At 43.2% G+C, this 20,377-nt stretch overlaps 1 protein-coding gene across 3 annotated transcripts in view; it reads right to left on the bottom strand.

Annotated features, from left to right (window-relative positions):
- Positions 1-20,377, bottom strand: part of DAB2IP (DAB2 interacting protein) — a 263,147-nt gene that overhangs the window by 173,757 nt on the left and 69,013 nt on the right. For all 3 annotated transcript variants that reach the window (XM_084650155.1, XM_084650156.1, XM_084650157.1), the window contains exon 3: positions 20,167-20,285. In XM_084650155.1, coding sequence (XP_084506281.1) covers positions 20,167-20,285 — 119 coding nt within the window. The remainder of the gene's footprint in view (positions 1-20,166; positions 20,286-20,377) is intronic.

Here is a 20,377-nt window from a genome sequence, read left to right as displayed (position 1 = left end):
TGTATGAAATAAGGGGATGATCTCAGTCCCATTCTCTGTGGCACATGTCTAAGACACGGACTCACCAGCACAACGAACATTGGCACATTCTCCCCAGGGAGGTCATGGGGACTTTCTTCTCACCATAAGAGGTGGTCTCTGCAAGGCCGGGTGAAGGCACGTTGACTGGGTGATGTGGGGGAAGCTACCATTGTCACTGCCCATGTGGTTGGTACCTGTTCTGATGGGAAGCAGAGGGACATCTCCAGGGCTGTCAATCAGCACTACATTCATGCTGGTTTCTAAGCTGTTATTGGGAAATATCATTATTCATTGCCAGAAATTCCCACGAAGCAGTAATTCTCATTACGCCTAAGCCCTTTCAGCACAGAATAGCCCCACACTGATAACCTGAATACATTTGCTGCAGCTGCTATTCCATAGACTGCACTCTTGTGCAGTCAGATTATTTTACATGCTTATTAGTCCCATTATTTTATAACTCATCCCTCTGCATAATGTCAGCTCCATATCACTTCCCTCTAATGAAAAGGTTTGTACCTCTCTGAAACGAGCAGGGCTGCGGATTCCTCGAGATGGAGAGAGAGAGAGAACGGACACGCGAGAGGCTAACACTGCCCCCCATCTAAGGGCCATATTGTGCCGGACCTCGGGAAGGTACAAGGAACCTCATGCTGGGGGCTACTGTTCTGAGATTTCCCTGCATGCAAGGACTGCTCCTTGCTAGTGCTTCCAGGGGGAGCTAGAGCCCTCCCCTCCTCTGCATTGGCCAGCAAAGCTGTCCAGTCCACGCTGCCCCCTCTCAACGCTGGTGCACTGTCCTGCCCTGGGAGGCATCCTGCTTGCCTGAGTCATCACCACTTGGAGATCCCACTCAAGCACTATGGCTTTGCACAATCTCCAATCCCAACTGCTACTACCCAGGCACAGGGCTTCCTCACCTGCTTTGCTCCCATTCACTGGCACAATCCATGGCCGCAGCCTGACAGCACTGACCAGGAGAAAGATTGTGGATATAGGGGTTCATGACTCAATAGACTAAGCACTGCTCCTAGCATGGGTTAACCAGTGTCTTGTTTCATTGCCCATTTAGCAGGCTGGTTGTTGAAGGCCCTTCTGCAGGCAAATGGCTTCCGTCTGTTTGCTGTCCTCTTGTTTTTACTCATTTCTCTTAAGGCATCAGAGGCCTTGGGGCTGGGTGCCACCAAGCGAACATCTATTATTGGCTGTTATCAGGATTCATGCCAGCATCAAGGCACCACTGGCTACTTGTCTCCATCCAAATTAAAATCCAGGCAAGACAGTCACAGTTTGCTGGCAGCAGCAGACCAGCACTAAGCAAGCACCCAAATGCTGGGGGAGACCACGACATGGGGGGTAATGGGTGTCCAGGTTCCCTAGGGAGAGGTACGTTCTCTTTTGTAATAAGACTTCTCAGTTCACCTCCACGTAATTCTCCCTTTGATCCTCTCTTTAGCATAAGAGACTAAAACAGCATCTAGCAAAACATGGGACTCCAAAACTCTCCTGTTAGAGCTTCTGAATCTGAATTCCCCAGCTTTTTGGCCATGTTCAGATCTGGCTTTGAATTTTGTTTCCAGGCCCTACTTCAAAACCAGATTCAAACCACTCAGAGCTGGGGAGAAGTTTGGAACCCAACTTTGCAGCAGGGCCCATCACTAGCTGCAATCAGACCATACCTTCCTCAGCCAGGCTGCAGCCAATCAAGCATTACAGCTCCGCAGGCATTTCCTGAGAGCTGTTGTCATCCTCGTCACCAAGCCAAACCCACACCAGGCCCAGTTTTCTTTCCACAGTGCCCTAGTCTGCACTACCAGTGCAAACCAACATGCTTAGCTCCAGCCAAGACACCTGACTTCCACACACAGGAACAAAAATATGTCACTGCTTTCAAAACAACTGGTGTAGAAAAGATGCTATCTCTGAAGCCAGCACTGAGGGATACGTGCAAGGCACTTATTAGGAAAAGCAATAAATACAATGTGAGCCAAGGCAAGCTTTCCATGCAAGAGAAGTGTGTAAAGAAGGGGGATGTTTAGTTTAAAGAGGAGAGGAATAAGAGGGGACATAACAGAGAGTTATCAAATAATGAATGGCATAGAGGACATAGATAAACTGGGTGCTTCTACCATCGCCTAATAAAAGAATGAGAGAACAGACTGAAAGACTGCAAATTTAAAACTGATAAAGGGAAATACTGTTTGTCACATTGCATAATTAACCTGTGGAAGCCACTGCCACAAGATGTCACTGAGGTCTAGAGCTTTATAGGATTCAAAATTAGATTTATATAGGTAATGAGAACTTCTGCAGTTATGAAAGATTGGGAGGAGGGGGGTCCTTGCCAACCACTATCTGGCAGGGGTCAGGAAGGCATTTTTTCTATAAGTGGCTTATTCCATAATTATCTATTTTAGGCCCTCTTGCATCCCAGCGGATGCTCTGAGTCCTATGAGCCATCTGATACTGGCTGTTACCAGACAAAGGATACAGGAGTAGGTGGGTCACTGGTTTGATTCAGTCTGGCAATTCCTACTTCTCAGCGCCACACTATGAAAAGCTGGCCACGGTTGAGGGGAAGGTGCTAGTTCTTAGGAATCAAAAGGGAGAGCCAGGTTATCTGAAGAGCAAATTGCCCTTTACTAGCACCTTTCATTGTAGGATCTCAGAGTGTTTTTCCAACTGTAATTAAGGATGCTTCCCGACAGACCAGTGAGATAGGTCAATTATGTGGGGATTACCAGCCCTGTTTCACAGATGGGGAAGATCAAGTGGAAAGCTCAAGTCAACGATTTGCCCCAAGTCACACAGTGAGTTGGTGACAGAACTAAGAACAAGAGAACCTTGGCACCCAGTCCTCTGCCTTACCCACTATATTGGGCTCGAATCTCTTTGAAAACACAATTAGGGATAACGAGTTAAAGGAAGAGAGATGACTGGTGGTGGTGAACATTAGCAGACTGTCTTCCCGAGATGGCTTCTGAAACTGATATCAGAGGAGGAAGGTGTGAAAGCAATTAAAAGAGCTAATTTAAATAAATCCCCAAGCATTGAGGGTTTGCTAGCATACTCCTATAAATCCTTTTGAATGCAGCTGGGCCTTTTCCTTTATGAACTTGCTAACTTTCAAACATCAGGGTAATTATCTCAAAGTGTGACCCAGGCTGCAGTTACTGGTATAATCAAGAAAAGCCTCCAAGGATTCAATGTTACACACAGTCTCACTGGTTAAGCAGATTATAAACTGTTGGCTAACATTTTTGTAGCTACTAGACTGAAACAGAAAACCCTGCACGCTCTGCGAGTCTTTAAATTCATCCCACTTGGGGAGGGCTCATGTATTTAGGTAGAATTCTACTTGCCTAACAAGACTTCTAGGTCTACTGTGGTCCTGACTGTCCCTTTAATCTTCCGAGGAAGGGTAGTGGCTCAGCAGGATACTGAATCATAGAAATGTAGGGCTGGAAGGGACCGCAAGAAATCATCAAATCCAGCCTCTTTACTGAGGCAGGACCAAGCAAACCTAGACCATCCACGACAGGTGTTTGTCTAATCCTCTTTAAAACCTCCAACAACAGAGATTCCACAACCTCCCTTGGAAGCCTATTCCCGTACTTAACTATCCTTAGAGTTAGAAAGCTTTTCCTAATAGCTAACCTATATCTTACTTGATGCAGATTAAGCCCATTACTTCTTGTCCTACCTTCAAATTGATCACTATCCTCTTTATAACAGCCCTTAACATACTTGGAGACTTACCAGGTCCCCCCTTAGTCTTTTCTCAAGACTAAACATGCCCAGTTTTATTAACTTTTCCTTAAAGATCAGGTTTTCTAAACCTTTGATAATTTTTGTTGCTCTCCTCTGGACTGCCACCAATTTGTTCACATCTTTCCTAAAGCGTGGTCCTCAGAATTAGACACAGTACTCCAGCTGCATACTCATCAGTAGTGGCAAGAGCAGGTCAATTACCTCCTGTGTCTCTCATACACCACGCCTGTTAATGCACCCCAGAATTATATTGGTCTTTTCTTGCAACTGTATCTCATTGTTGACTCCCATTCAATTTGTGATCCACTATAACCCCCAGATGCTTTTCAGCAGGACTACCACCTAACCAGTTATTCCCATTTTGTAATTATGCATTTGATCTTGCCTTCCTAAATGAAGTACTTAGCACTTATCTTTACTGAATTTCATCTTGCTGAATTGAGACCAATTCTCCAATTTGTTTTGAATTCTAATCCCGTCCTCTAAAGTTCTTATAGCCCTTCAGCTTGGTGTCATCTGCAAATTTTATAAGCATACTCTCCACTCCATTATCCATATACCTTTTATGTCCCGTTCTAGGTGTAACTCATTTTGTGCCTTAGTCTTCTGATTTTGTCTTTACATGCTCATGCTATTCTTTTGTATTTGTCTTTAGCAATTCATCCATTTTTCCAGTTTTTTGTGGAATTCTTTTTTGATTTTCAGGTCATTAAAGACTTCCTGATGGCGCCATAGTGGCCTCTTACTATTCTTCCTGTCTTTGCTTCACATCAGGATAGTTTGCAGTTGTGCCTTTAATATGTCTCCTTGAGAAACTGGCAGCATTCCTGAACTCCTTTTCCCCTTAGATTTTCTTCCTATGAGATCTTAGGTACCAGTTCTCTGAATATGTTAAACTCTGCTTTTTTGAAGTCCACGTCCCAATCATGACAATTTTATAATCACTTTCACCCAAATTGCCTTCCACCTTCAGAGTTACTACCAAGTCCTTCCTGCTGGTCAGAATCAAATCTAAAACGGTTGTCCCCTGGTTTCTTCCTCCACTTTCTGAAACACAAAGTTGTCTCCAATACAGTCAAAGAACTTACTGGAAATTTTATGTTTGCTGTATTATTTTTCCAACAGAAGTCTGGGTAGTTTAAGTTCCCCGTTATTACCAGGTCTTGTGTTTTAGATATATTTCTGTTATTTGTTCTTGAAATGCCTTATTCACACCCTCTTTCTGATTTGGTGATCTATTGTAGACCCCCACACCTAGACATCATCCCTATTTTTTATCCCTTTTATCTTTACCTGCCTCTCACCTCCTTCTGGACTTCAGAACAAGCATATATATTCTTGACGTATAATACAACGCCTCCTCCCTTTTTATCCTGCATGTCCTTCCTGAACTAACGCTATCCCTCAATATCAATATTCCAGTCCTGAGAGAAACTGGAGCAACCTGGCCCTGGACTTACTGACCCATCTTCTAAGATCTCTCAAAGAGTCAACATTAGAAATGGGTCCAAACCAGTGCCCAGAGTCTGAATGCCCTTGTACTTTCTGCCCATTCCAAATCTAAGCACAGAGGAATAGTCACATATTGCAGGCCACAACTAACACCCTAGATCCCGATACCTCCAAGCTTCAGGGTGCTGGAAACGTGGACCCAAGTTACTGTCTTCTCTCCCTTTTGGTTTCTGGCCATAGCCAAGACAGGAATTGCTGAAATGTCACAAGAAAAGCTGGTCTCATCTTATTTCCAGCTATGACTGGAAATGCCAGGAGGCTCACAAAAGAGTCTCTTCTTATGACATCTCCAGCCCAGTTTTGCAGACTCAAGAGATGTGGATAGATCAGAAAAGCCTCCAAGTTTCATCCTAAGCTAATGGCAGAATTGGTCTGCCAGCGCCTGCAGCTGGCAGCAGAATGGCCTGGTAAGGTAGCAGTATGGGAGTCATGTTACTCCTCATCAGGGAAGTGTCGCATTTGGGCTCGGAAAGAACAAACCTACCCTCAGGCATGTACTCAACACATGACAGGGACAGCCTTTGGCCTTCATTAATGCTCATGAGGATTACTCGCATGCACAGAGAGGACAATGGATGCCATGATCAGATGTGAGCCCATTCAGCTGACAGGAATGAGCTAATACAAGCTGATGACCCCCCAACCTCTTGCTCTTAATTCTCAAAGGGATGCAGGAAAAAAAGCTTAAAAAAAAATCTCCAAAGCAGCAAAATATCACCAGACAGTTTAGAGTCCAGTGAAAAACACATATATAATGGAACAAAGCTTTTTCACAGCAAGGGCAGCACAATATTAATTATTCAGGGTACAACAGAGTTATGAAAATCACATGATGACTGTTGCAGGACTAGTTTTCAGAAGGATTCCTATGGGGAAGCAGCACTCGTGTGTATTCCCTCATGCACCGGCAACAGAGCACTGGGGTGATTGCATGGAGCCAGAAATATTTGTAAATCTATATGAAAGGGGATAGCCTGATGTAAAATCTATGGCTTTTGCACTACTAATACATTTACATTGTTTTCTGAATTAATGCCACTTGCCCTCTACATAAAATGAATTGCTAAATCCCTCTATCACGTTACTCCACAAGTATAAACCATGTGGGTCAAAGCCAAGTGCACCATAATTTATTTCTTGATTCAAGACAATTGGAAGGTATTTTCACACACTGCTATTTTTTCTGCTCAAATGCACTGAACATGGAAGTGGTTAAATTAAATTCTTGCTTCTTTCTGTCGTTCAAAAAAATCAAAGGTCTGAATTTTGCTGCAGAGAATGCGACTGAGACAGTAAATGTACCAAAAATCAAATCCACAAATATTGTAGCTAGTAAAACAAGCCTGTAATATTACTACAGGAACAATATATATGCACTGCAGAACAATCGGTGAGAGCTCCCTAATGATTATGATAATTTCAACACAGAGGTCCCCTATAATATGCACAAGGCTCTGTTAACATGTGGGGTAATGAAGGGGGAGAGTGGTACATTCTTGCCTAGCTTTTTCTTCTAATTGATGGATGTACTTGACACAGTTATTTTGTATTCACAAGTCTAGATCATCATCATATCCAGTGCTCTGTAGAGCGAGCAGCCAGCAGTGAGCTCAGTGCACAGGTTGCCTCCAGCCACAATCAATGAATTTCTGTGCATGGTCACTGCAATACGAAATTGGATAACAAGATATACATGTCAAACATCTGTATCTTTTGGAAGAACTTCAAACGAAGGCTTGTAAACGTGCCCAGGCTCTGTCGTTATACTTCCATATGCAACTCTTCCTGTCCCCCTGCACAGAAAGCTGCAAATTAAGGTATTGCGGAATTTAAAACAGAAGAGAAAAGAACTCGAACTAAACTTTACCTTAAACATTCCCTTCCACCAAAAGAGAAAGGTATTTGCTATGGCTGAATTCACAGAGGACTAAAGCAAGATTTAGAACCATATTCATTGAAACAAGGGCTGGATAATTTTATAACAAATAATAACCTTTGCAGTATACAAGCTATAAATGGTATGAGGAATGGGGCTACGCCAAGCCAGGATGTCTGTGGAAGCCCCCCAAAATGCTACGTACAATCAATTACCGTTCTGTCAATTTCTGCAGAATTTAAAGGTTTAATTTTTAAAACGACAAAATGGTTTCTAGCTATCAGGTTTGGGATGTGGGAGGGGCACATAACAGAAAGCCCCACAGAATGTGACCCTATGCAGTGTTCTTTTACTGAGTCCGCAGGTAAACGACCAGAAATAATACCTCGCTGGCAGGTGTGAATGAGCACATCTTCGCGAATTGATGACTCTGAAGCCTAACAACAAAAATTAACTTACCAGCATGGTTAAGTTTTTTCCTGCAGACTGTGTTAACGAAATCCTCCAGCTACTCTGGGAGTGTGGACAGAACCCGAAAACTGCCACTCTTCCCAACCCCAGTTACATGAAAGTGATCACTTGTCATGTGCCAGGGTGTACATGCATGCTGATCACGGACAGGGGTCAGGAAGGGATTTGCCCCTTACCCACACTTCAGGCGCTGCACAACTCGATAATTACTGGTATTATAAAATATTACCTGGTTTGCCTTCTTTTGAAGTATCATCCGTTAGATACTGCTACAAAAAGCATAGTGAGGCCAAGATAGCTAGACAGCTATAAAAAGCAGGGAAGGAATGTGTATTTGTTTAAAACAATACACCACATTAAAAAGTATGATTGCAACATACAGGCACTGTGTTTACAAATTCTGGTGGGATTGCTGATTTATTAATTGATTTCCAAAGATTATGATCATTCCTAATGCACACTTTATACTTCTATAGCAAATTTAATCGTGAGGCACCACACAAATAATGTGGTGAATTTTCTCTTCAGAAATGCCATGCAACCACAGTATTTCAAATGGTGTGAATGTGGGGAAAGTCAGGGCAAAATCCGATCCATTAAACTGTATGAATCTCCAGTGAGGTACGCAACCCATTTTACAGATGGAGAACTAAAGCAGAGAAAACTTCAGTGACTCATGCACCTAAGGTTACACGGGTTACATCTACACTTAGAGCTGGAGGTGTAAATTCTAGCTTGAGGAGACAGTCGCTTTACCACTGATTGATCTAGTGCACTAAAAATTGAGTACAGCCACAATGGCGCAAGAGGAAGGAGGGGCTGGCCACCTCGAGTACAATCCTATCCAAGACACAGGGCATGTACGTGGACCAAATGCTGAGACCCCAAGTTCCAACCACTAGACCACATCTCCAGATGGCTGTAACTAAACTGTTATAACTTTACACACAATATCCATTTATTATAATGAAGGCCCCATGTCGTCACTGCTAAAATAATGATCAGACAATGGACCTACTACTTATACAAACACTTTTAGGCACAGTCAAACACTTGCCTGACAAATGCAGTTCTCAATATGCAGTCCTGCCACGATGAGTTATAGACACCAGGGCAAAAGTCCATTCTTCCCAATCTGTTTCTTTTCTCCCCTTAACTACCTTCTTTATACAGCACTATTTTAACACCAGAGCATTTAAAAGATGCCAGCAGAGAATTATTTACAAGGCCCAGCTGTAGATACACGGCATATGCAGGAATCAGTTGATGTAACAGAAGTCCCCAAAAGCCTCCTTCTGCTTCTCATATACTATGCAAGAAATAATTTCACATCGTTAAGCCCACGCAGAATGTAAACTACCAAAGGATTTGTTTGTCAGAATTCAGTGTGAACAAAACTCTCCCTTTCTACAAGACGACTGCTTTATAAACAGGACTTGGAATGAGCAAACCCTTTGTTCTTCAGGCAGCTGGAATGACAACACAGTGAGAAGGTAGCAGTATGGCCTAGTGGGATGCACATGGGTTTGGATACCAGGGACTCCTGAGTAGTAACTCCAGTGCTTTGAAGATTTAAAGTGCTCAATATCACTGCATACAATTTTAAGGACACTTAATTCTTTGGACTTTGCAGTGGTGGATGTAATATAGAGAGATAGTTTTGGAAGTAATATTTTCTTCATGGCCTGTGGGGTTTTCATTCTGGGTCTGGATGCTTAGGCCTGGGATAGAGTTCTCCTGTGTCTTTTAGTTGTTTAATGTGAAATAAGTAAAAACAGAAAAACACTAGACTTATAAAAAGACTTTCTTGTGCAAGAGCCATGGTGGAGTCATTTATCAAGACTCTTATTTCTCACATTAACTTCTCTTCTGCAGTCTTTGGATTTATTAGAAAATATTAATGCCACTGACTGGCTGCTATATGGAGGCGTAACATAAATTAGAGTAGACTTGTTTATTGCATAAGAAAATCTCACCAGGTAAAGTGAGAATAAATGGCGTGTTTGGGAACACAAAGGGATTAATAAGCAATAAAAACACTATACTCTGGTTCAATATCAATAGATTTTAAAGAAGAATTCAACACAATCAGTGGCAACATTTATCAATGTACAGAACAATGCCATGACAAAGACTCATATAGATTTACAAATATTTCTGGCTCCAAACAATCACCTCGCAATCAGCTGCAATGGGAACTAATTGGCACCCAGGATCTGAGTCTTAGCAGGAAAGACAAGGACCGAATGGGTCATCCTCTTTTAACACACCCGAAAAAGGGTAAAACACAACAGTGGTGGTGAAGGGGCTTGCACCGTCCCTGCCAGTCGATGGATGAATCGTGACCCCGGAACATCAATCCAATACCCTGAACCACAATTTCACTCAAGATTAGTAAAATGAGAGGAAAGCTTCCTTCAGTCTGTTGATCAAACTGATACCTCTCTACAGGAACAATGAATTCCAGTTATATTTATTTACCAAACATTCTTCAAAGGCTAACCAGCTGCAGCTGCAATACAATGCTTTGATTACCAATGTCAAAAAGATAGAGCATGAAATTAACTTCCCCTTATTCAGTGGGCAGAGAGAAATGTAGCTTCATGCTACACTAATTCGGTGCTCCTGGTATGAGAGCTCCCCATTATGATGTCTCGTCAAATTAGAGCCAACGATACAAGGGTGTTGTCTCTATCCTCACACAACGCTATATTTTGTAATTAAGACTGCCCAGAAACAACAGCCTTGCTTATGCAGAAAAGGTCAGGAACGAAAGCCATATTTTTTGCAAGCTAATTGTAAGATTCATGAAACCAATTATCACAGTAGCACCACATATGGCTAAGTAGGAAGGATTTTATAATTTTGTTAGATGCCTTCGAGACAAGTCAAAGTGTCAGCAGAGCTCCCCATGGGGCCACAGTGCTCTGTTTTGTTTGGGCTGCTGGGAAACTGGGAAGCATACAAACCCACAAGGGGAGAAAATTAGAATCACTACAAATCCCAAATTCCAACTGACCCCACTTCCTTTATTTTTTTTCTTCATTCACTGGGACAGTTAATCTTGGCTTAAAAACGTCAAAGGAGAAGATCAGCCTTTTCTTCAAAGGCACCCAGTACAAATTCCCTGTCAAACTTGGAAGTCAGCTTGGGTAAGTAACATAAGGAAAGTCCCTACCTGTTTCCTTGTGAAGGTCAAACATGTCTATGTCGGATAGCCTCAGAGGCACAAAATGCACCCCACACTCCCCACCCCTCCACACGGAAACAACTCAGCCCTGCCTGTCTCTGTAGAAGGATTGACAATAGGCCAATCTTCATTCCATTCACACTCATTAAGAGCCTTCACTGGGTTTCCTTAGACAAAAAATTCAAGGCAAACAATACTGAGACAAGGTGTGAGCCCCCCATCACCCCGAGAGTAAATGCTCCCATCACCATTACACATAAGAACAAAACTGCTAATTCCACTCCCAGCATTCCTTCAGCGAATCCCCAGCCAGGCAACTGACTCAAGCAAATACCGCCCCCGTCATCTGTCGTTAACTGCAGCATCAACTTGATTCCAAAGGGGAATAAATACTATTGTCAACATGGTGTAAACCTAAGCCACCTGTATAAGGGAAGTTATTTTACATGGTTGAATACTTCAGTTTCTAAAGGAGAACCTTCGCTTCTGATTCAGTGCTTCCTGTGAATCAAACTACAAACAACCTCTTGCTATTAAGAACAGCTTCCCTTCTTTAATGTTTGAGTACCCGGACTCTGTTTATTTAATGCTGTGATAAAAGAGAATGAACACTACCTTTCAGTGGAGAACAGATATTCTCTTCCTGCAAAGCAGCTCCCTCTTTCATTTTACCATAGTCTTCCAAGATAGCCATTAATTAGAGACCAGTAATTAATTTTCTGGTTCATGAAATATTGTGCAAAGGAATCCCATTAACAGGCTGATTTGCATATTCCTAGACAAGGTGGCCTGGAAATAAGTGCAGGTAATACAGGAGGCCAGCAACCCTATGATTGTCCTTAAATCTTAGCCACCTGTTATTGTTCACGGACTGGGGGGTGGGAGCAGGCACCATCTAGTGCGTGATAAAACGGACCCAATTATCTGCCAAATGCTCCATGCTTCTCTCTGTCCTAGGATGTTGTGTTTTGCGTTTCAATCCCTGATTGTTGATGGAGCTAAATGGTTTTCATACACGGTGTCATCAAGTTTGACAACCTGAACAGTGCATTCGGAAAGCAGGCTTGTCATGGGGCCCGTTTGCAGTGTTCAGCGCACCTATTAGTTCACTTTTGACTGAACACCCTGCTTTAAATAACTGAACCTGCCTGAAAACCCTCACTGCCTCATGCTATTCAAGTAAGTAGCAGGAGGAGAGAGCAGTATGGCACTCCTAACGCAGCTCTGAAAGGCATTCATGCATTCCAGGGCCAGCCAGTGGCCTAGTTCTGCAATGTGAGTCATCTTTCCTCATACAGGAAATAAAGTGACTTTCTCAGACTTCACCCTGGAGGTTCAGAGGCTACCGTATTCTCATCAGGCCCAACCACCTTCACTATGATAGAAATGTACCCGATCCGATTCCTGGAGAATAAACAATTGCCATTTAAATCTAAAAAAGATTTCATTCTCAAATGTACTTTACTAGCACGGTGCAGCTTTTTAAAGTGATAGATGCTCTACTGTGGTGCCAAAAGAAGTCTTTCAAGTGCTTGAAAACCCACAGAACTGACAGCTTCAGCACAGCACCAGGAATTAAACGTGTCATAGTTTGGTGGTTGCGCATACTCTCTCCCCCCTGGGGGCTGTACATAAGAATCTATGATAGAGAAAAGATTTTGGGGAGGGGGGAATGCTACTGTAAGTCCTCAGTGCTATTCATTAAATTCACCGCTGCATCCCTTCCAAGACTGAGGCTCATTTAACAATTGGCCATATGTTCAGACTTTTGTAGAGACACAAAAAAGCTTAAATGGAATGTTATCTCCTGGAATTATGTAGAAAACTTACAAAATAACCACAAACCTTTGTAATTGAGTGTCTCTTAATTTTAAATGAGTTCTAGGTATGCACAGAAAAGTATACTCAGAAAAGATCAATATTGGAATTAAACAATTTGGAGGGTTATTTATTTTGCTGATTTACTTCTGTATTTGTTCATAATAGAAGGTACAAAAGGTCCCAAGTGCTTGATGAACTTACATCTTTACATAGAAGTACCATATGATCATTTTAACAGGCAACAACAGTGGTTGTTTATATACAGAAGGAGTTGATGGGATTTTCCCCTTTCACACCATACAAACATTTATGGGATGTTGCATTGCTAACACCCAAAACCCCATTAATTTCAGTGGGTTTATACCTGATTAACAAGCACAGGGAAATAAAAGTGGAAAAAGTAAAGGAATGACATTTCATCAAGTCTCTGTAATCTGAGGGTATTCATGCAATGAAAAGTATACTGTACAACTGCCTAGTCTAACTCTTCTCTAGTTTATATAATGATTTCTAACAAGACAGGTATAAATCAAAGCCTTAGATATGAGAAATGAGAAGTCCAGGCCCTTAACCTTGTGTGGAGCACTAGCTGCAGCTGCAATGTAATCACCAAGATCCATAACTGCAAAAATGAAAACCCCAAAGAAAAAGAAACCCAATCTCCAGCAACGAAAACCTTACAACTAAGACACCCAGAGCCAAATAACCCATCCTGTGCTAAACAATCAGTTGTGAAGGAAAGAACCACTCCATGCTCAGTCCCTGGAAAAATCATGGAGCAGGTCCTCAAGGAATCAATTCTGAAGCACTTAGAGGAGAGGAAAGTGATAAGGAACAGTCAGCATGGATTCCCCAAGGGCAAGTCATGCCTGACTAATCTAATTGCCTTCTATGATGAGATAACTGGCTCTGTGGATGAGGGGAAAGTGGTGGACGGGTTGTTCCTTGACTTTAGCAAAGCTTTTGACACAGTCTCCCACAGTATTCTTGCCAGCAAGTTAAAGAAGTATGGGCTGGACGAATGGACTATAAGGTGGATAGAAAGTTGGCTAGATTGTCCGGCTACATTGTCCGGATCAATGGCTCCATGTCTAGTTGGCAGCCGGTATCAAGTGGAGTGCCCCAAGGGTAGGTCCTCGGGCCGGTTTTGTTCAATATCTTCATTAATGATCTAGAGGATGGTGTGGATTGCACTCTCAGCAAGTTTGCAGATGACACTAAACTGGGAGGAGAGAGGTAGATATGCTGGAGGGTAGGGATAGGATACAGAGGGCCCTAGACAAATTAGAGGATTGGGCCAAAAGAAATCTGATGAGGTTCAACAAGGACAAGCGCAGAGTCCTGCACTTAGGACGGAAGAATCCCATGCACCACTACAGACTAGGGACCGAATGGCTAGGCAGCAGTTCTGCAGAAAAGGACCTAAGGGTTACAGTGGACGAGAAGCTGGATATGAGTCAGTGTACCCTTGTTGCCAAGAAGGCCAACGGCATTTTGGGATGTATATGTAGGGGCATTGCCAGCAGATCGAGGAAAGTGATCCTTCCCCTCTATTTGACATTGGTGAGGCTTCATCTGGAGTACTGTGTCCAGTTTTGGGCCCCACACTACAAGAAGGATGTGGAAAAATTGGAAAGAGTCCAGCGGAGGGCAACAAAAATGATTAGGGGACTGGAACACATGACTTAGGAGGAGAGGCTGAGGGAACTGGGATTGTTTAGTCTGCGGAAGAGAAGAATGAGGGGGGATTTGATAGCTGCTTTCAACTACCTGAAAGGGAGTTCCAAAGAGGATGGATCTATACTGTTCTCAGTAGTAGCTGATGACAGTACAAGGAGTAATGGTCTCAAGTTGAAGTGGGGGAGGTTTAGGTTGGATATTAAGAAAAACTTTTTCACTAGGAGGGTGGTGAAACACAGGAATGGGTTACCTAGGGAGGTGGTGGAATCTCCTTCCTTAGATATTTTTAAGGTCAGGCTTGACAAAACCCTGGCTGGGATGGTTTAGTTGGGGACTGGTCCTGCTTTGAGCAGGGGGTTGGACTAGATGACCTCCTGAGGTCCCTTCCAACCCTGATATTCTATGATTCTATGCTAGTCTGTTAATTCAATAAATTAAATTTGATTTTTGTTTATTCTTTTTAAAAGGAATTAAACTTAATTTACTGAAGTAAAAGGATAACGTGGAGTTGGAGTTGAGTTCATAAAGAAAAACTGGACTGTTTCATTTGTAGGCTGCCAGTTCAAATCCACCCTAGCTTGGGAGAGACTGAAAGTTATCACCATCTGATGGCTCTCCGGGGGCCTCAAAGCAATGCGTTTGGGGCTCAGTCTAGCTTCCAGGGGACGGGTTGGCACGTCAAAGAAAAGAGCTGCCACAGCCAGCTTCCTTGTTAATTCAGCAGAGAAGACAAAGTTGGGACAAAACATGGAGACCTCCGGACTCTAGACATGGCTCCTTCCAATTAAGGTTGAGGTGTGCGGTTGAGAGACATGTAGCACGGCTGCTCATGCTACACCCTTCCTAAGGAAGGGAACTTCCTTCTGCCAGGCTGAGAATCCAGCATGCTGGACAGCACTGAATTCAGAGGATATTTTTAAAATACCCTTTGTTGTTGTGACAAAACCCCAACACAGGATCTTTGCCATTCACGGGATGTTTCCCAAGAACACTAGAGAGACTGAACAAGGGTCTTGCACAGATCCCAAACGGGAGACGTGGCAGTCCATTTGAGTCAGGTTGAAAGCCATAGGCATGTCACATGCCAACAGATGGTTAATTATCTCAATTTTATTGTGATTTAGCTCCAAGACCGACCGAGTGGGCCAGCACTTGTGTTAGCAAGTTTGGCTGCCTCACCAGTTATCGGAGGGCACTCTTGTCCTCCATTTCTCGATGGCCAAACCAGCAAATCCATTCCTTCATCCTCCTGAAAATCCTCAATTAAAAGGAAACCCTACAGCTAGGGACTATCATTTGCTCCTGAAGTCAGACCCTGTCAATACATTTCTGAGAGTTAGAGCACTTAGACTTCAGGACACTGTCAACAGTCATTACAGCAGTGATCAGAGAAAAAACACAGACACACAGTTTTCCCTTCTAAATGAGGGCCCCAGCCCGATCCCACTGAGATCAAGGGTGGTTTCCCATTGATTTCAGAGGAATGAGGATCAGGTACATTGCTTATAAACTTAAGTCTAAAAAAACAAAACAAAAAGAAATCCCATGTAAAAGGGCTCAACTCCTGGGACTCTTCTTCTCTTCAAATATATTTTTCAAAAGGTCAGTATAATAAAAATCAATTGGAAATAAACTAACAGTAATTAATGACTACCGCAGAGCAATCCCCCTCCCCCTTAGCTACCCAACTCCACTCTCTGTGACTCAGACCTGTCCTAAGCACTAACTCATCACGTATTTTAAAGGAAGAAGGGGGGTCCAATTAAGGAGAACATGTTAGCCAAATGCTTGATTTGTGGCAGATTCCAAAGTGGCCGATACAAAGACAAACATTCAGCACTCCACAATAAGAACTTTGTCCATCACTGTAATAAATCAAGCCGCAGCCGCTTTTACTGAACCCTCTTTTACCGCTAACGAGCAATTTGACTAGCCAACAAATGGACAGGAGAGCTCATTCCACAGCCCTCATTTATACCTTGCATCTGATTGCACCAGATTAATGCACATCTCCTGATGAATAGTTGCTCATACTGGGTCAGATTCTGCCACTCTTACGCGGAGTAGAAATCAGGGGGGGATTTTCAGCATGAGCAAGGATGGCAAGAGCTGGCACCTACCACGCAAAACTCGGATTTTATCCACCGCAACTTACTCAATTCAGTGTAAGACCGAAGTGTGCCTTGTCCGGATCTACAGAATGGCAGACCGGTACTGATTCACGTCTCTCTCCAGACAACATAAAACCCAACAGAGCGAGGCACATGGGAAATCTTTGCTACAATTGATGGGCTGTCTGTGGTATATTTTACACAGCACTTTGAAGGATTCCTCAGACATTCTGCACGAAAAAAAACAATCAAAAGGGGTCAGCTGAGAGTTCATTAAAATTTATTTCCCTGAGGATCAATTGCTCTGTGCGCACACACCCCCCCCCCTCTGTCCAACTTCACAAATAAACACCTGGATATGAAAGTGGAACCTTTGCAGATGCCATTTCAACTCCAGCCAAGAAGAGAACCGGCATGTCAGAACTGTCATCCCTCCTCTAAGACCAGCTCTCTGACAGTCCAGGAGAACATGGCCTCTCTCTTTGTGCCAATATAAAGTATGAAAGCCAGACTGTTGTAAAATTAACAAGGCAGTTCTGCACCGGTGCCAGTGAGACATTCTGCCAACATTTCCCATGTTTAATAATGGTTCCTGGTTTTGTTTTGTAACAAAACTCCCATCACACAGACTTTCTCCCTATTGTGGTAGGTAACCACTTGCTTTTTGCAATTTAAATAATGTATTCAAGTTCATATGCATATGTCTGTTTATATAAAGGAAAACATATGGTTCATTCGTTTACATCCAGACTCTGTATGCACTATCCGTGTGTGTGTCATGCTTCTATCGTATTCTGGCTAGCTGAACCTCAGAGTGTGTGCATGCACACACTATCTATTTATTCACTTGTACCATATACAGCTGGATAGACAAGATGTGTGAGAATCAAAGGAAAAAAGCAACTAAGGTTCATGATACATAACAGAGATGCTGACACACAGACTCAACTACAATCTGCCAGGGCTAATATTTAAGACACACACATTTCGACTGTATCCATTGCTTTGCTCACTTTTGCCATGGCATCTCTTTCCCAGCAAAATTCTATGAAGCCCTGGTAGGCACAAATAATGTATGGTTATTCAGCTTCTCACACCAGATAGGAAGGAGAATCAGCCTGGAATACAAGATGGAGTCACCAACAAAATGTTTAAAAGGCAAAATGTTCTGATCCAAGCTGCTTCCTCTGAAACACTTCTTAGGTCACAGGGAACACAAGGAAGCAGTGTGGAAAATGAGCAAGAATGGTGTGAAACCTTCATGTCTTGTTATATACAGAATTCAGTATATTGTGCTTTTTGTAGACATGGGAACTTTCAAGAGTATTAAGTTAACAGTCATAACAGAAAACTTGGGGTGTGGCTCCGAGAGGCTCAGCAGATGCAGCCGAGAGATTTCTTTCACCTCTAGGAGAACAGTTGTCGACAAAGACAACCCTACATAGAAAAGGAATATGCATCCGATTAAGTGAGCTGTAGCTCACGAAAGCTTATGCTCAAATAAATTGGTTAGTCTCTAAGGTGCCACAAGTCCTTTTCTTTTTGCGAATACAGACCAACACGGCTGCTACTCTGAAACCCTACATAGGGTTGCCATTTTTGGCTGGATGTATTCCTGGAGGTTTCATCACAGGACATAATCTTTAATTAAAGATTAATCTGCAATTTCTGGATATGCCAGGACAATCCTGGAGGCTTGGCAACCTAGGCCTATGCAAAACGATATTAGCAAGTATTGTGGATCTGACCTAACTATCAAAGCCCAACGGGCTGGGCACTTGCATTCGAGAGGGAAAAAAAGCACTGCCTGGTCCCCTACAAGTCAAACCCGAGTGCATGTGGCCGGAGGTGAAGTTTATGAGGCAACGCCTGCACTAACAGAAACCCTTGCATTTTCAGTTCCTTCACTCTCCTATGCACAACTACCTGTGGCTGTGTTCACTGCTAGTGAATGTCACTTCTACTCCTCCCCATCCCTTAAGACTTACACTGAAAACCTACAACAGCCGCTCAAAGAACCCGCCAATATGAAGGCTGTGGAAGGTCTGCTTGTATCTGACAGCAGACTAACAACCCAAGAGCTCTAAGACTCTCACCCTGGGAGAGAGACTTATCCACAAAAGGGAACGGGAAAGGAAGTTACAAGTCCTAATTTGTGGTGATTACTCTGGGGTCCTTGACCTGCCCTGCAGGGGTGACAAACAGTAAAGTCCCCACCCCCATGTCACTAATTCACACAGAGAAACAAACCTTCTAGCTAGACTTTTGATGTATATTTTAGAGAAAACTGTGTCTAATGCAGCCAGCTCTTCCTCTGAGAGCAGCAGAAACACAAGCACGTCCCCTGATGCCTAACTAGATTCCCTTGGCTTCCATGCAGAACACACTGCCCTACTTAGAGTCCATGAGAAAATCTCAGCAGAGGCATCAAATCTGCTCATCTTCTCCATATGCTAACCTCCGGAATACAGCACTGCACTGGTCAGCAAAACCCTTTCACTTTCAGATTCTAGAAGGAGAGATGCCTGTAGGCAGCACCAAAGAAAAATACAGACCACTTGTTGTCATTTATGGGACTTCAAAAATTAACACCCGTTTCCCTACCCAAATAAATAAAGCCAAAAATAAAATGATGTCATTGCTTTTAAAACAGAAGTACAAAGCGGATTCCAAAGCAAAGACTACACCACATTTTAAGCCACTATTGCTACAACATGTTCCCAACAGTTGATCTACATCATCCTTAGCATCTGGTCATTGCTATTTTTCATACATGGAGTTTTCTTGGCTCTCTTTTCCTATTGTGTCACTCTCTATTGAGATTCACGTTAAAGCTGAAAGGTTCCTCTTTTGCAAGCAAACGTTTGGTTCATTTCCATGATTGGTCATAGAGTCAGAGTTAGCCAACTCTGACCTCGATCTGCGAGAGTCAGTAAACAAATATGTTCATATAGAAATACGCATCACTGTGTGTGTGTGTGTGTGTGTGAGAAAGAGACATGAACACGCACATATGTACATCTATAAAGCAGATAAAGGGCTCTCTCACTGGCTAATCTCATTCCAGCTCAGAATGAATAAAAACTGGATTTCACCCCCTTTCATTTTGTTTTTAATCGGTCTCTCCTGCGACCCATCCCATGTCAAATGCTTCCTCTGATCCATCTGCACATTCCGCACAACCCTCTTCCGAATGAAAGCTCCTGTCACGGCTCAGGAGGAAGAAGCATCCGATGGATCCAGCCCAGTAACTGAGGGGGGTCGATGGCCAGAGGCAGGAGGGATTTGTGGACGTGATAAGTTGATATGGTTAAACATTGCTGTCTGCAGAGTGTTGTGTGACCCTGTAATACTCAATGTAGTACAGCCTGTCAGCACCTCCCTCCCTCAGCCTCATCTCTATGCTTCTGCAGCTGCATCTATGAGCTATTTGCATGCCAGGGCAGGGGCTTAGAGTTTATCATCAAATTAAAAAAAGTAGACTAGATGGGTTTCTAATCCTGATAGCCTAAAAAGGGTGGATTTGCATTGCATGCTCGCCTGCAAATTAAAATCTCCTCTCACTGTGATTAAATGAGCCCACTTCTACTGCACATTTAGCCCTATGCTCCAAGTGAGATGAGCAGTGTATTAGCAAGCCCAGGGAAATCAATAACCTCATTCTCTCTCCCCCCGCGCACACACACACCCACACCCACGACGCGTTCCCTTACCTTTCATTGTCCACACTCCTGAAGCCAGGTAAAATGTGCCGGAAGCTGCTGTTCCTATCAAGCTTGGGCTGGCTCTTTGTCCTTTTGATGGAGCCTTTAAGCCGACGGCTGAGAAACCCCTGTGGGGTGAGACAAGAATACTAAATTATAACCCCCCCCCCAAAAAAAAAAAAAAAAAAGAGCGAGCCCTTAACCTGCTCCCTTGCACCCA

Source organism: Lepidochelys olivacea (assembly GCF_965140295.1).
Source record: "Lepidochelys olivacea isolate rLepOli2 genome assembly, chromosome: 16".
Lineage (NCBI taxonomy): Eukaryota > Metazoa > Chordata > Testudines > Cheloniidae > Lepidochelys > Lepidochelys olivacea.
Note: the sequence above shows the minus strand (reverse complement) of the source record. Positions and strands in the feature narration are given on the sequence as shown.